The sequence below is a fragment of the Diprion similis genome, chromosome 12 (assembly GCF_021155765.1).
Source record: "Diprion similis isolate iyDipSimi1 chromosome 12, iyDipSimi1.1, whole genome shotgun sequence".
NCBI classification, from domain to species: Eukaryota; Metazoa; Arthropoda; class Insecta; order Hymenoptera; family Diprionidae; genus Diprion; species Diprion similis.
The window spans coordinates 10767956-10784661 of NC_060116.1; the positions used below are offsets into that span (position 1 = coordinate 10767956).

At 35.9% G+C, this 16706-nt stretch overlaps 1 protein-coding gene and 1 long non-coding RNA gene across 19 annotated transcripts in view; both read left to right on the plus strand.

The window, feature by feature from the left end:
• LOC124413446 (sodium channel protein para) overlaps positions 1 to 6517 on the plus strand; it is a 35089-nt gene extending 28572 nt beyond the window's left edge. For 15 of the 18 annotated variants that reach the window (XM_046894014.1, XM_046894015.1, XM_046894018.1 and 12 more), the window contains 7 exons: positions 186 to 308; positions 2452 to 2574; positions 2656 to 2850; positions 2992 to 3237; positions 3650 to 3920; positions 5106 to 5410; positions 5530 to 6517. In XM_046894014.1, coding sequence (XP_046749970.1) covers positions 186 to 308; positions 2452 to 2574; positions 2656 to 2850; positions 2992 to 3237; positions 3650 to 3920; positions 5106 to 5410; positions 5530 to 6315 — 2049 coding nt within the window. In that variant the 3' untranslated portion in view covers positions 6316 to 6517. The remainder of the gene's footprint in view (positions 1 to 185; positions 309 to 2451; positions 2575 to 2655; positions 2851 to 2991; positions 3238 to 3649; positions 3921 to 5105; positions 5411 to 5529) is intronic. The other 3 variants (XM_046894031.1, XM_046894022.1, XM_046894029.1) reach the window with 1 other exon arrangement.
• Positions 6518 to 8583: 2066 nt separating this feature from the next.
• LOC124413448 lies at positions 8584 to 13438 on the plus strand. Its single transcript, XR_006929873.1, has 3 exons — positions 8584 to 9585; positions 10611 to 10613; positions 13129 to 13438. It is a non-coding gene; the product is annotated as an uncharacterized LOC124413448 (long non-coding RNA).
• The last annotated feature ends 3268 nt before the right edge of the window (positions 13439 to 16706 follow it).

Below are 16706 nucleotides of genomic sequence, written 5' to 3' on the forward strand. Positions count from 1 at the left end.
AGAAAATTTGAGTGATGAAAGATGGCAAGGGGGAAAAAAAAAAATTAAAGAAAAAAAGAAGGAAAGAAGATAGAAGTAAAAAAATCGTATGAAACGTGAATTAACGAGGACGTGAAATACCGAACGAACTTTAGTTCTGACTTCTGCGTAGCTTCTACCTTGCTATGACTGTTTCTCGCCTGCAGGTCTCCCTCATTAACTTCGTAGCGTCGCTCTGTGGCGCAGGGGGAATTCAAGCCTTCAAAACAATGCGGACCCTAAGAGCCCTAAGACCGCTCAGGGCGATGTCTAGAATGCAGGGGATGCGGGTATGTAGCGTGCGAAGCGTCTCAGCTGACCTTGTCCAAGTCTCTTCTCACCCGTCACGTATATTGTTGATAAATAGTTTCCGACGTTCCTTTTTGATGTCATCTCTATTGCCGTAGTGACATATATTATCATTCATTTTGTCGCATATTATAGTTTACATATTAAATATTAAATATATTATATATATATAGATTAGCGCCCCTAGGGCGAAAGCTACGTTTACATTTAATATCGTTATGGCACAACGCTGGACACCTTCAAGTATATTTCGCTTCAATTTCAGTGGCATGTTCATTGGTGAATATATAAATTTCAAAGTTTTGCTTCAAAGCTGTCCAGCGTTTTTTGTATTCTGTCGAGTATATTTACATGCAAAGCTTGCGAGCGACGAAGATTTTTTTTTTTTTTTTTTTATCTTATCGAAAATCATTATCCATCTCGCGTATTCGATTTTGTTCACATCGACATTGCAATATCTCAATTAAACTTGTGATGCGCCGATTTGATTGATAATTTTTCTCGTCAAACGCAAGCTGGTTAATGAAAATACAATAATTATGTAACAATGAGAATGAATGCATTATATATACATACATAGCTTAAGACAAATAGATGATATATCGCAATATACACACACGCACATAAAACACGTTTCATTTGCGTCATTGAATAATTTAGAAGAGAAGATAAAGAAACAAAGTTAAAAAAAAAAAAAAAAAAAAAAAAAACAACTACAAAATATTCAAACATTCAATTATCACAGAGTTTCACAAACCGATCAATAGCAGCTGATTAGATCTCATTTTATTTTTCTGTTCAAACCTTATTCGAATAGATTCATGTTTAGGTACCCGAAATATGACATATGTAGTGATAATAAGGTCGCTGAGACATTTGATTTAAGAATCACGTTCATGCCCAACCCCGACACGTCAAGCCCTTTTTACTCTAAAACTCGCCGATTAATCGCATGACACACTGGCTTTGATACTTCAAATCTATCTGAGATTCTCTATTCTGTCGCATGATACTTTCTGCTTGCATCTAGTGGGCCTTAGCATTGCTTGAAGTGAATGTGTCTTGTTTGTATATGTCCGTAATCTCGGGAGAGTTGATTATGTATATCAAAGACAAGAGCTTGAGCAACGAAAAGTTGTTTGCTCTGAAAAGAATCGTATCTGACGTTATTGTTGAGTAATCAAAAGTTATTTTTATTATTTCTTGTTTAATTCGAAACAGACACATGCTTAATTGAAAATTAACGAAGAGGAAAATATTTTTCATCTGCTTATTGCGCTCTTGATAGAATTTCGGTAATTGTGTCACGTGGCGAGACCGTAAAAAGGACCATTGAGCAGGCAGATCCATATAAAAATAGAGCATCGCTTGTCGCACAATAGTTAAGAATAACCAAATCAATTTAGTAACCGTTTAGACGAAGGTACGAATGAGATTATACTTGTATTTTATTCAGTCATTGATTTTGAGCCTTGTGAGAATCGCAGAATTGAATTTTTAGCTTTTGATAAATTATTGCAGCATTCTGAAATAGTCTATTGTTTTGCAATTTTAACGAATCGTAGTAACATACACGCAAGAATTATTCGCAAATTTAGTATTTTAAAAATTTTAGCACAATTATTTTTCGTGGGCCTAGTTCCATCAGAGCACAAAAGATTATGGCCGATAGTTTGACACGCCGAGGTTTGGTTTAATCAGAAAAAATGCACGTACATTAGAGGCAATTAGGAAAACACAAATCAGAGCAGCGTAGACCAATAGGGTTGCAGTGCATAGTATGAGTTTTTGAGAATGTCAGTTTCGATAATTATTGATCTCAATATACATATTTTCGAATTGTTCAATACACAGTGAATTTTCATCCTTCGCGTAACTTGTATTCCGGAAGGAAACGGAAAGAAAAGAAAAGAAAAGAAACAAGACCAGCGTCGACTGTTCGACCTATGTTCGAAGATTTAAAATTCGCAATTATGAACTGAAATATAACTTTGCCTGAATCTCTCACGTCGTGAAGTTTGAAAATTCATGAAAATTCAACTCTCAATTGCAACTAGTCCAACGTTAGAGCGCATAGCCCGTGTTGGTTTCCAGTAAATCTTACTAATAAATTGTACCTTGTAGGTGGTTGTAAACGCTTTGGTGCAAGCAATTCCGTCTATCTTCAACGTGTTGCTGGTGTGCCTGATATTCTGGTTGATTTTCGCCATAATGGGGGTTCAGCTATTTGCTGGAAAGTACTTCAAGGTAAGCTTAAACGGTCATCGGCACGAATTGGTCCTAATATAATTCACGCAGCGTTTTAAACCTCGACGTTTTTCTTTCCAGTGTGTGGATGCAAACAAGACGACGCTGAGTCACGAGATAATACCAGACAGAAATGCTTGTATAGCTGAAAATTACACCTGGGAAAATTCGCCGATGAATTTTGACCACGTTGGTAAAGCTTACCTGTGCCTTTTCCAGGTGGCAACGTTCAAGGGATGGATACAGATAATGAACGATGCGATCGACTCGAGAGACGTAAGCATTGAAAACTCATGAGAAATAAAGCTCAATTTATAGTAAAAATTGAATCGCTTATCGATTAAATCCGCTCTCAGAGAGTAAGGGGGAAACGCGAGTAACAAAAAGTGCTTATAGAAGTTTGAATCTTTATTACAGGTGAATAAACAACCGATTCGCGAGACAAACATCTACATGTATCTCTACTTTGTCTTCTTTATTATATTCGGGTCATTCTTTACTCTGAATTTGTTTATCGGAGTTATCATCGACAACTTTAACGAGCAGAAGAAGAAGGCTGGTGGATCATTGGAAATGTTCATGACTGAGGATCAGAAGAAGTACTACAACGCCATGAAGAAAATGGGAAGCAAAAAACCATTGAAGGCTATACCACGTCCTAGGGTAAGTGATGGTCACTGAATCTCGAAAATCATTTTCTATAAATTCTTCAGGACTTATCTGTGATATTTTTCGTGTATCTCACGAAGGTGGAAAAAATTTTATTAATTATGTTTCATCAATACTTTGCAGTAAAGTTGCAAGTATTTTTTTATAAAGTTTCACGCCACAAGTAGATATGACTTTTTCCGACTTTCACGTAGCGAATAGATACCTACAAATAACGGATGTAGACAACCACATATGTATTTCACGCATAGCAAAGACACACGTCCCTTGATAGTCAGTAGATTACCTATGACTTTTCCCAAATCATTTGTCAACCCTGTAACGTATGGTTGTCGCCTCGATGATATGTATTATATGACATTTATTTCGAAGCGAGTTAACGGTTGTTATTTTCTTTTATTTTCAGTGGAGACCTCAAGCGATAGTGTTCGAAATAGTGACGGACAAGAAGTTTGATATGATAATCATGTTGTTTATCGGACTGAACATGTTGACAATGACACTGGATCATTACCAGCAAAGCAAAACATTCAGTGATGTGCTGGATTACCTAAACATGATATTCATAGTGATATTCACCAGCGAGTGTCTGATGAAGATATTCGCCCTTCGTTACCACTATTTCAAGGAGCCATGGAACCTGTTTGATTTTGTTGTCGTTATATTATCAATATTAGGTAATGTACCGTAATGATAACATCAGTCATATGACCCCAATGAAATTGCTCAGATGTCAAATGAACCCTGATCGCTCTTCACGACGTGCCAATTACACCATACTTTATTACCATACATTATTATAAGCGATGAAAACTGTTTTTACCTCGCTATATCGTAGTGCATCCGAGTTTATTGATCGCTAGGATCACCATAGCTAGAATATGCTGAAACTTCATTTACCACGTATCACATTTCCTCTCTTTTTCTCGTTCTCTCTCACGCTACACACAATATTGAAATGATAAACAGCAATGATACGAGCGCTCAGGGTCCCGTTTCACTTGGGTTGCAATGACTGATGGACGCCATTACGCTATGTAGCCTTACATTGATGTCAAATTGATGTTTTTCCCCACTCACCGTGTACCCAATTCAATACCCAAAAAACCCCGCGTCACTCGTAAACCTTCAATCAACTGCTTCCTGCACTACTGCGTCTACGAGAGATATATAAATGTTTAATGAGACGGGTAACTTATGCGTTACTCTTGTGAAATTTCAAACCTTTGATGCGAGGTGAGGTAAAAATTACAGTTCTATGAAAAGGGCCGGGTAAGGCATGGTTGGTTCTTCAGTAATAAATTTTTTCTCTAACACTTTTTATACACAGTATATAATTCATGAGCCTAAACTGACACCTCGACAATATTGCCACACAATATTTCCATTTTATAATGCTACTATAGACTAAATAGAGTAGCAGGATGGTTCGACGTATTCAACGAATATCATATGATCACTCGGTCATTTAAAAGGACAGAAAACTAGCTGTGAATAATTAAACGTCAAATTTACGTCGAACCATTGCTTATCTAGCAGAGACCAGAAGTAATTTTCATTTTCATCCAAAGCACCGTAGACGAGAGGCATGATTTTTCTATTTCTTAATCATAATCAACCTTAATACTCTACAGAAAATAGCCAAGAAAAAAACAGAAGGTATCAAGTAAAAAAATTGAAGAGAACTATAAATAAACCAAAGCACAACGCACACACATAAGCAACACAGTCCGTAGCTCATCGTCCCTTTTTCCCTTGTTATGAAAATACTTAATTGCATCGTGAGAGATAGCGGCATGCAAAACCTTAAACATCTTCAACCTGCCAACTCGCTAAGATTCGTTTTGCTCGCATTTCCCTAGGTCTGGTACTCAGCGACATAATCGAAAAGTATTTCGTCTCACCGACGTTACTTCGTGTCGTTCGAGTGGCAAAAGTTGGTCGAGTACTTCGTTTGGTCAAGGGAGCCAAGGGCATAAGAACACTGCTCTTCGCACTGGCCATGTCACTACCAGCGCTCTTCAACATCTGTCTCCTCCTCTTCCTGGTGATGTTCATCTTCGCCATATTCGGAATGTCCTTCTTCATGCACGTCAAGGACAAGAGCGGCCTTGACGACGTCTACAACTTCAAGACGTTCACGCAGTCGATGATACTGCTGTTCCAGGTGAGTGACGTGGAAAGATACACACACAAATAAGAACGAAAAATGATTGCAAATACCAGGAGAAGATAGCGATGAATAAAAGTAGATAAATGTTTCATTAACTCACCGTTCGTTTCCAGATGTCAACCTCAGCCGGTTGGGACGGGGTGCTGGACGGTATAATAAACGAGGAAGACTGCCAGGAGCCAAACAACGAGATCGGTTATCCTGGCAACTGCGGTTCGTCGACGATAGGAATCGCGTACCTCCTTTCGTACCTGGTGATAAGTTTCCTGATCGTGATAAACATGTACATCGCTGTGATCCTCGAGAACTACTCCCAAGCGACGGAGGACGTTCAGGAGGGTCTGACCGACGACGACTACGACATGTACTACGAGATATGGCAACAATTCGACCCTGACGGTACCCAGTACATAAGATACGAGCAGCTCTCGGACTTCCTGGACGTGCTAGAGCCGCCGTTGCAGATACACAAGCCGAACAAGTACAAGATTGTGTCGATGGATATCCCCATATGTAAGGGTGACCTTATGTTTTGCGTGGACATTCTCGATGCACTCACAAAGGACTTCTTCGCGAGAAAGGGCAACCCTATCGAGGAGACGACCGAACTCGGCGAGGTGCAAGCAAGACCGGACGAGGCGGGCTACGAGCCCGTCTCTTCGACCTTGTGGCGTCAGCGTGAAGAGTACTGCGCTCGCCTGATCCAGAACGCCTGGCGCAAGCACAAACAGCAAAGGCTCGGGGGGCCGAGCGAGGAGAGCGACGACCCGGACACCGACCCCCGGGGACGGCAGACGGCGGTCCTCGTCGAGAGCGACGGTTTCGTCACAAAGAACGGGCATCGGGTCGTCATCCACAGTCGTTCGCCCAGCGTCACCTCGCGCACTGCGGATGTCTGATCGCGGCCGCGTCCTCCTCCCAATTATTAATTAACACTAATGAAAAACACCTCACACGCGTTATATTTATACTATTTAACAGCCTTATAGTTGTATAAACATATATACATATACACAGCCATACACACACGCACGCACACACACACACACACACACACACACACACGTTTATATGTATATACAAATATATACATATATGTATATGTATGTACATATGTATGTGTATATATATATATATATAAAATATGCATATGTAAAGAGAAAGAAAGAGAAGGAAACAAAAATCCATAAGAATATTATTGCTAACTGCGATGAAGTGAACAAAGAAATTATAAAAACGATATTCGAACGAAGGAATTTAAAATTACAAAAAAAAAAAAACACACAAAAAGAAAAAAAAAAGAAAAAAAAATTAATCCTCCAACTAGTTGCCTTTAATCGTCTGCATCGGCCGTCGTCTGCTGCCGTTTGATGAATCGTTCCGATATTATATATTATATATTATACGCATGATACCGCGAGCGATATAAGAGGATGTTGGATGATTCAATAGTGCGAAATGAATCGTGGGCCGATCGATCGGCGAGAATCGATCAGGTAATGTGATTAGGATGCTGATGGAGGAATCGCGACGACGACCGAAGGTGGTGGAACAACTTCCGATCGACTTCTTCGTTCGTCTCTCGCTTCGCCGTTGAGCCAACTAATTGATATCACCGAGTATGACTGACGTCACGATTCCTTTGATAAATAATTTGGACTATCAGCAAATTGCATAAACTTCCCCGAAAGGAATCGTGACCTGCGCGTTCTCGTTGGTCAATATGCATCCGTCGATTTTCTCTCGCTGTTGATTCGGGGCGTACATGAATTATTAAGTATATACGCTCGGTGCCACAACTGTGCATTGTCAAAAGGATTGGTGCCAACGTCTAACAAACAAACATAATGGCCTCCTCCCTCCCGCTGCAGACGAAAATTAAAAAAAGAATGAGAATATTGAAAATAAAAATATATAAATAAATAAGAGAAGAAACAGAGACCCGTTGAAAATGATGTACAAGCTCTCGCAATCGCTTGCGATGAAATAATCAACGTACTTGATAACAAATCATATAAATCTTTGTGTAATATTCGCCTGACTTGGAGCCTTAAATTGTAACTGCTGAGTGTCGATGGATAATAATTGAAGACAGTGATGCGCCGAAGGGAGTGAATCACATGTTCGAAAGTTACGGGATCAGGCGGTGTATCCCACCACCTGATTCTGCAACTCAATTTGGTACTTACATATGCAGCGGCGTTACAAGGGTTACTCCTCTCCGACCGAATGATATCCCACTTCATTAAACAGCCTATTATATAACACACTGCAGCGTATCGGCTTTTTTTCTAATTGCACTCCTATACATATAAATTTACTCGCATGTACAATTCTTCTATATATACACATATTATATCGTCGTTTATTTTCTAAAGTCTTATATTTCTTTAATGTATTTTTTTTTTTTTAATTTTTTTCGTTTTGCTATTATTACGAATTTGATCTTTCATTTGCGTGTGTGAGTGGAAAGACGAACGTGACGGTGATGATGATAATGATAATAATAATAATATTAACAATATTGATAAAAACCAGAGGAGAAAGGAACTGATTCATTCGCGAGTGAGTGATACGGGGAAAAGGTATAAAGAAGATGTGATGTACAGAGCAAGAAAAAAAGATGACAAGGATAATGGGAGGGGGTGCGAATTTGATGCGCCGATTAAACGTTGGAACACTGAAAAATCAAAGTGCGGGCTGAAGGATGAGTTTGGAGGACGCTGGACGTGGTGCGAAAGGATATTGTAAATCAACGAGTATAAGGATAAATAAATAAATAATAATAAAAACAGTAGTCATAACATTGTTACCGTTCGCGTGGTGTGGGTGCGATTACGCCCCTACGATGGGGGGATGACGTGAGGATGCCGCAAATTAAATAACTATTTACACGTTTACAAAATAAATTGATTAAACAAAAAACAAAACTAGAAAAAAAAAGGTATACAAAAAATGAATAAATAAAAATACGATGAAATACAAAACACACATTAAAACACGTTGTAGGTGGCTTCAGAATAAAATACAATAATGTTAATTAAAATTAAAGAAAAGAGTTTAATAAAAAAATTATTATTATTATTATTATATAACCAATAACAATCGCCTGCATATAAATAAATTATTAAATACGAAACAAAACCAGAAAAAAAATAAATAAATAAAGGAAACGAAAAAAATTTTATTATTATTATTATTATACATACGAAAAGAAGCTTATTTGTTATGTAATTGAAAAAGCTTAGAAAAAATGTGAGGCAGGGAAAACGAGAGAAAAAAAGTTAGTGAGAATATATTGTGTGAGAAAAGATATAGAAAGACAGATATATATTATATATATATATATATGTATGTAAGGATATTATTTGGAATGAAAACAAATCGTAAAGTAATAATATAGTAATTGTCGATGTAAAGTGGTAGGATGAAAAGGAACTGAGAGCGACAGAGATACAAAGAGAGAGCTGTAAGAGGGAAATTCATTGTATTAAAATTAACTTTCATTATAGCCATGTATAAAAAAAAAAACATACTAAAAACGAGTAACCGACACAAATTTTCAAGAGTACGAAATAACTTAACAGACTCATTCAAATAAGCATCATTTAAATTATAATTAATTATATACGCATTACACATTATACACACACACACACACACACACACACATTCCTTCGTATAAATGTAAATTCGTATTTAAAAGTTTCCCGTTATATTCGACAGACGACAACGTTCGTTGCGTGTCCCGAAAATATGTAACGAGATGAGAAGATAGGAAGTAGCTGGTAGAAAATTTCGGCGAAGAGAAGAAAGAAAAAACGAAGAACAAAGTAAAAAAAAAAAAAAAAAGAAGGTACTATACGAGACACACTGAAAATTAACGAGGGAAATTTTTATTTTAAACGAAAATCGTACTATAATAATTGCACGAGTTGGACCTTGATATTTATACACGTAAGGATTTCGAGGTGGTCCATTAAATGAAACTCACACACACTCACACACACGTGGAAGGGCCGCGGACGAGAGCTCGGTTCCCGTAGTTAGTGTAGCCCTGTTTTCCCGCAGGACCACACTCTTCACGTCCGAAGTATCTGTTCTCGGTCAGGATTGCCCTCGCCTGCGGCCCAGCATCCGCAGGACCAGGCTATAATAATGGAAATGAAGTATTGTTACACATACACGCGCACACAGATACACACACACACCCACGCATACGCATACGAGTAACGAAAAGCCTCGTTGAAAATTTTCCCCAGCAGCAAATCATTGAAATAAAATAAGCAATTTTTTAAAGCGAAGAATTTGTTTAACGATAAGCTTGAACAAGTCACGCTCTGGAGAACGAGGCGATCGCTGCTCCGTATGTACTCATGCAGTATAAATTCCACTTACATTCGTAGTTTCTTAATGTCGCAATTTAAAGTGCTCCTGCGGATAGAGAAACGCGCGAGCTGAGGCGGAGGATATTTGTTTACAGCCTCAGCGAGGCGTGGTGAATGGCGATTGAATTGGAAAAAGGGGAAAACGCGAAGCGACAACCGAGTATAATGTGTTTCGAATGGTTAAAACAAAGATGTTCATTAATTTAAGCTATAGAAAGCTCAAAAGAGGAATCGTTGTAAATTACTCGTACAAATTACTAATTACTATTGGTGTCGAGTCCGCTTGTCAAAGTGTTTTAAGCAAAGCCCGCGATGATTTAATATGGTAACCACGTACCTATTGCATATGAAGAAAATTTAATCAACATTAAAAGAATGGAATAAAATTTCAAGGGAGGGGAAATACGGGAGAATTAAATATAGTAAATTTTCTATACACCGTATAGATTCGGGTATTTTCGTCGCCTTGCGTCAAATTTTCATCGCTTCTTTCAATGGGTTTCATCACGAATTCTTTTCTTATTCAATTATTGAACGTTGCATTAATGAATTATTGATAATGTTATATAAATGCATTTAGGTGTGGATCTACAAATTCGTCCGATGGAGGTGAGGCCGCAATCGATCATTTATCGGTCCCAATAAATTCTTCGCGAAAATTTTTCGCAAGACGAGAATTCATCTCACCAGCATCTTCAGCCAGTTAAAAACGAGTCAAAGTAATATGCTGTTGATGAAAAAACATTATTTGAAAAACAATTCACGATTACACGAATCGCTTACATCGTGATATTCTCGTCGCTTAGTGTGTCAATAAAGTATTGGATCTTCGTATTCGCGTTTTAGTTAAAAAAAAAAAAAAATGTACGTATATACCGAGAGCCGCCGACCTCCCACGAGCGAAATAATCGTGATCGGCTTCACTTCTGGGCGAGTGCTTTAAATTGGAAGAGAAAAACAAAAAGAAAAAAAGAACAAAAAAAGGAAAAACAAAACAGAAATCAGAGAAACAACCAATAGCCTTAGATTTAAATGAATTCCTGTAATTTGTGCAAATAATTCGATAACCGAGATGAATGAAAGCGTTGTCATTGTCAGAGTGTCTCTTTTATGTCCGGTTACCGTTCCATCCATATTCTAGCATTCAACTTTATAAAAATCGTCTTAGGACTTCTTCTATCGAGTCCCCACGAGTAACGAGCAATAAAATTATGCCCGCCGCGTACTCCCTGCATATAATTCTGAGCTGCCGCGGACCCCATCGCTATACGTAACTACAATGCTGACACAAAGCTTCAAATATTGCGAAATAAAGATTTGGAAAAAAACCGTGTAAAAAGTTGTAACAAGTATATACCATCTTTCACGTGTAGATCGGAATGATAAATGACAGATTAACGTGAGTTGAAAGTCGAAATCTACGGTAAGAGAAAAAAGAACAAAACAGAAAATAACGAGCGCGTGAAACTATACGGCACACGTTATTACGATGTATGTATGTACAAGGCATTTCGGTGTAAGCAATTTTTGGGTTCACGGGGCGAAATTTGTTATATAAATACATGTGTCATATTTAACGGGTTGACCGAACTATAATAACGGTTAAATATTAATTAATATGGCTGCCACGACTGCTGCTGAACTTTCCACAATTTTAAGCACCGTTCCATTTTTTATATATTTCTCTAAAGTATTTCGATCAAATTTTTTGCGTGTCATAATGAACTACGATGTGATGTTTTCAAGGGCTTTAAATGTAAGTGTCATTATAAAAAAAAAAAAAATTCGGAAAAATAATAATGATAATGATAATAATATTAATAGTAGTAGTAGTGGTAGGAGTAGTAGTAATAGTAGTATTAGTAGTAATAATAATAATAATAACATATAACAATAATAATATAAATAATAATCATATAATAATAATAATAATAATAATAATAATAATAATAATAATAATAATAATAATAATAATAATAATATGAATAATAATATAAATAAACAAATAATGATGATGATGTTGATGACGATGATGATGATGATGATGATGACACTAATACTAAAAATAATAACAACAGCGCCAGCAAAAATAATAACAATAATAATATTAATAGCGAAGTTAAGTTTAACTGAGATAAGAGAGAGAAGAAAAAGTGAAAAATCAAATAAACGAAGTTGAATACATGAAAATAAAAAGATCACATGTAAAGCTGACTCGAGAGAAAGAATATTGAGCCCTACGTTGGAGCCAAGACTTCCCCAGTTTTCCAATGTTCGTGTTCACCATCGTGGGCAATGAATATTAATATTCTCTTTCTTGAATCGCATTATCATGAATATATAAGGACGATACAGAATATGCGTAAATGAGACTATCGTTAATGCATATAGTGTCGATTCATCTCGGCATGAGAAACTTGTGGTAACATCGATCGGGGGAAGTTTGCGTGTATAAAAATTAAATAAATTTTTTAACGTACGTTGCCCTTTACGCGACGATATATATTGTACATTGTAAGATATAGTTAAATACATATATACATGCATCCATATATATGTATATATATGTATATATATGTATATATGTATATATATGAATATATACATATACATATGAATATATGTACGTTACTCCCTTCTCCCCGACCCCACCTCCACCCCCACCCCCACCCTCCAAATCCCACCCCCTAAAAATATATTGCTCGGGAGCAAGTATTGATTGCACCATCGTACACTTCCCCTGGCAATGTTACTAAAACAATAACAATAATAATAACAATTACAATAATGATAATTATAATAATAATACTAATAATATTGATAATAATAATAATAATAATAATAATAATAATAATAATAATATAATAATAATAATGCCCAAAAGTTGTGCGATGTAAAATGCAAGACATATAATATATCGTAAACCGCAATGCAAAATGAAAAGTAAAAAAAAAAACAAAATTATTCCTTATTACGATACGAGTAGTAAGGGCTTCGTAGGTGCTCAATAAAAAAAAGCAAAAAAAGAAAACGAACAAAAAAAAAACAATCATAAAATAAAGGACCTTTTTCGATTTGACTCGTGAGCCAACCGGGATCGTATTAGCTAACGGCTTACATTAATCATTACCGCAAAAATTTGTAACATAAAACGATCCATTGAAATCGTAACCTATCGGTGAGTAAATAAGCGAGCAACTGCCATAGCTCAACCTTCGTAGTTTACGAGTTAAAAATCCACGATTGATTGATCTTACAATTAGATGAATCTTGGATTAATACGAGATCATCAATTCTAGTTAAAAGAGAGGGAGAGAGAGAGAGAGAGAGAGAAGAAAGAGAAACGTTAATACAAAAATAAAAGTTTGTCCATTGCATAGATATTTCGTTATAGATTTAAATCGCTGCAAAGTGCCGTAAGTATCTAAATCTATCTTAAATACTTATTATACGCGAGAACTAAATAACGTGTACGTCACGCGCGAATCAACGCAAAACATTTAGCAAAGCTGAATAAAATATCGCATTGATTGACATTCATTATTCTCACAATTAATAAATATACATACTAATATGAGTTATTTGCACAATATTATAAATAATAACCACATTTGTTGTTGTTGTTATTATTATCATTATTGTTATTGTTGTTATTTTTATTGTTATTATTATTATTATTATTATTATTATTATTATTATTATTATTATTATTATTATTATTATTATTATTATTATTATTATTATTATTATTACTACTAATTACCACCATGACATTTCTCCAGTTTATTTCACATTTCTCTTTAGTCGTAATCAGAACTTTTCTCCAATTTCGTTAAACTTCCGTATCTCACGGGTAGCGTAAACTATTTCCAATAATTTCATTTCTTGACGTTGCAATTACGTATTATTGATTTTTCTTGTTTCATCATCTTTATTTTCAATTTTTACAATACAATTTGCTTTCATTCTTGTTCTCAAATTTCTTCGCGGACAATTAGTATATCGTACGGAGGTCGCCAAAGGTAATAGTTTCATTAAATATATCAATAACAATTTTTCATTGTTGATTATTACTGTAACGGTTATTGTTTACCTCATATAATAATCTTGATAAACATTATTATTATTTGTATAATTATTGTTGTTGTTATTATTATTATTATTGATATCAATATCATTATTATTATTATTAACTTGAAACGAGTAATAATGAAATAAAATCGTTGTTAAATAATTAATACCGAAAATGGAGAGAAGAACAAAGTTGAAAAAAAAGTACGTAAAATATGAGCAAAAACAATAAATGATTTAGCGAGAGAGGTTGATATAATATATTATTGGATATTATCGGATCAAAATTATTAATTTGTTATTTATTAGTTATAATATCCTTAAATTATAATTATTGTAATTATAAAGTAAATAACTATATAATTATCATAAATAGTTACCTACGATTAACAAGTTGTTACCGCTTTGTTATACACAATATAATTAATATATTAAGAATTATAAAGTAAGCGAATGCATCATTGATTGGTCCTTTACTTAGAGTAAAAATAATAATGATTGTTAGTTCAATATAATATATCTCTGCTATGTTTTTCTATTTGCTACAATTTCATTTTATTACGAGCGTTTTCGTTTGTCGGTTAGGCTGGTCTGGCCGACGTACACATTTTACAAAAATATTTTCAATAAACGAGAAAGCTTAACACTCCGCTATGTTTATTCTTCTCTTTATCGTCGGCCCACCCGGCGGCCCCAGCTTACATATAACCTACGTATCTGTCCATCGTCCAAACTATCATCCATCACACAATTTCGTTCCTCTTTGTTGAACTAAAGACCATTCAAAAAAAAAAAATATCCGCATTTTTGCTACGTTTTCACGTTTTGTTGAGGCGATATTTGTACCGATCGTGTCGTTGGGATTTGTTCAGGATCCAAACCCCGCAGTAACGAGATCAACAGTTCAGAGATCATTGATTTTTCAACCATTTTTTTTTATTTTTGATTCACCTGGTCAACGCCATATCACAATTTGATGGACCTAACGATAAATCTCGGGCTGCTCGCGACGATGTCAAGGCTTTGATAGTGAATTAGGCTAATGTTGGCTACCGCCGCTATCACGTGACTGCAGGGAACGATTATTCTTTCTTCGTTTTTGCAACATCAAACTTTCCACTTGTCGCAAAGCCGTTAATCATAATTGTATTCCGCTTCGAATGATGATCAAATTTTTACTTATTTCTTCTCATCACATTCAATAATTCTGTATACAGGCAACATAGGCAGGATCTGTATATTCTTGTGTTTATACATATATACTGTGATTTTGTCGCCACTGTAAAGTTTGTTCAACTATAACATCAGTAGACTAGACTTTAGACGGCGCTAGGCGTGTATACCTGTAATGAAGATAATGAGCGAAAACTGTTAAAACGGAAGTTTGATATTGGATTATCATCGGCGCTTGTGTTGGTTTGTTCCAAGTTGAAGATTTATCCTAGCCTTGACTGAACGAAGTTTAATAAATTGTTGGAAGCTCGTCCACGTACCTATACTTTATCATGCTCAACTCACTCAGCTGAGTATATAACTATAAAATTAGCCCGGCCCACAACCCCCATAATCGAGAACTTAGGGTGACACATTAGATTAATAGTAAAAATCTTCCACATGTATTAAAGCACGAATTGTTATTTGAATAATAAAAGCATTTATAAAGCACCGATGTAAATTATCAGATGAAGCAGTCTCAGCTCGCTGCGAACAACAAATCAAAAGATATGACCAAAAAACATGAAATTGTTTTATATTTTTTGCCTTTTTGACAATACTTAGGGTTCAATTAGTCTAAAAATGTTCGTTTCAATCGATTCTGAGGCGTTAAGTTTTTCACTCAAAAAAAAAGAAAGGTCAAACCTTTTGGATTTGCTCAGTCCATTTTTGGGGGATTTTGAAAAATGCTGGAATAAATTCATTCAAACTCTACATCGACGTAATTTTACGTTGGCATTAGGTGTTTACAAAAACGTTGACTTATACCCCTTAACACGACTCTCATGAAACTGTGGGCAAACAAAGTTCAGGAATATCCGTTGAAAACGGTAGGTCTAAAGGGGTTCTTAGGGCAAAGATCGTAAAACAAGTCAGAGTAGCTAATTGTGCAGAAGGGGTTGTAATTGATGAATTGTGACGCGAATGAAAATGTATGAAATTTCCCATTACGGTTACGGCGTGCTTTTAGGGGAAAAGCTAATTTTAATCTAGCACACTCGGCTATAATCAAACTTACGATTTTCCTGTATAGCTACAGATACAGTGAACACGAACACAGTGGTGAATTCTCATGGAATTGTGTCTATGTTTTACGTACAAAGCATAATCCTGTAATCCTTATGAGTGGAAATGTGCGAATGGACGGACTGCGAGTTTTTAGAATTTTTTGATACACTTATGAATAATTTTCCTAGGTGAGTAATCGAGAAATCAACTGATGAAAGAAAGGCGACTAATCTGACTCCGTTTCTGGAGACCGGTGAATCGAACTGTATTCGATGTCCAATGAAAATATGCGTTTATATAATTATAGCTCACGGCGAGCAGCCCCGTTTTCGAAATTAATGAATAGAGGGGTTTCACATCGGAGTTTGAGGTCCCTGAAACTTGAATATTTATAGCTTACTAAATAGTTGAGTAATCGGAGTAAATTGCCGGAAAGTAAGTACTACTTTCGCTCTCCTACACTGAAGTAATTAACACTTATTAATTGTTAAGCAGTCAACTTGCGGAGGTAGAACCGAAACTGCTGCTACCTGAGCTAGATCAATAACACATGCAACCTAACTATCCTTGAATTATATCGATGAAAATAAAACCAACAAATTTGCTGT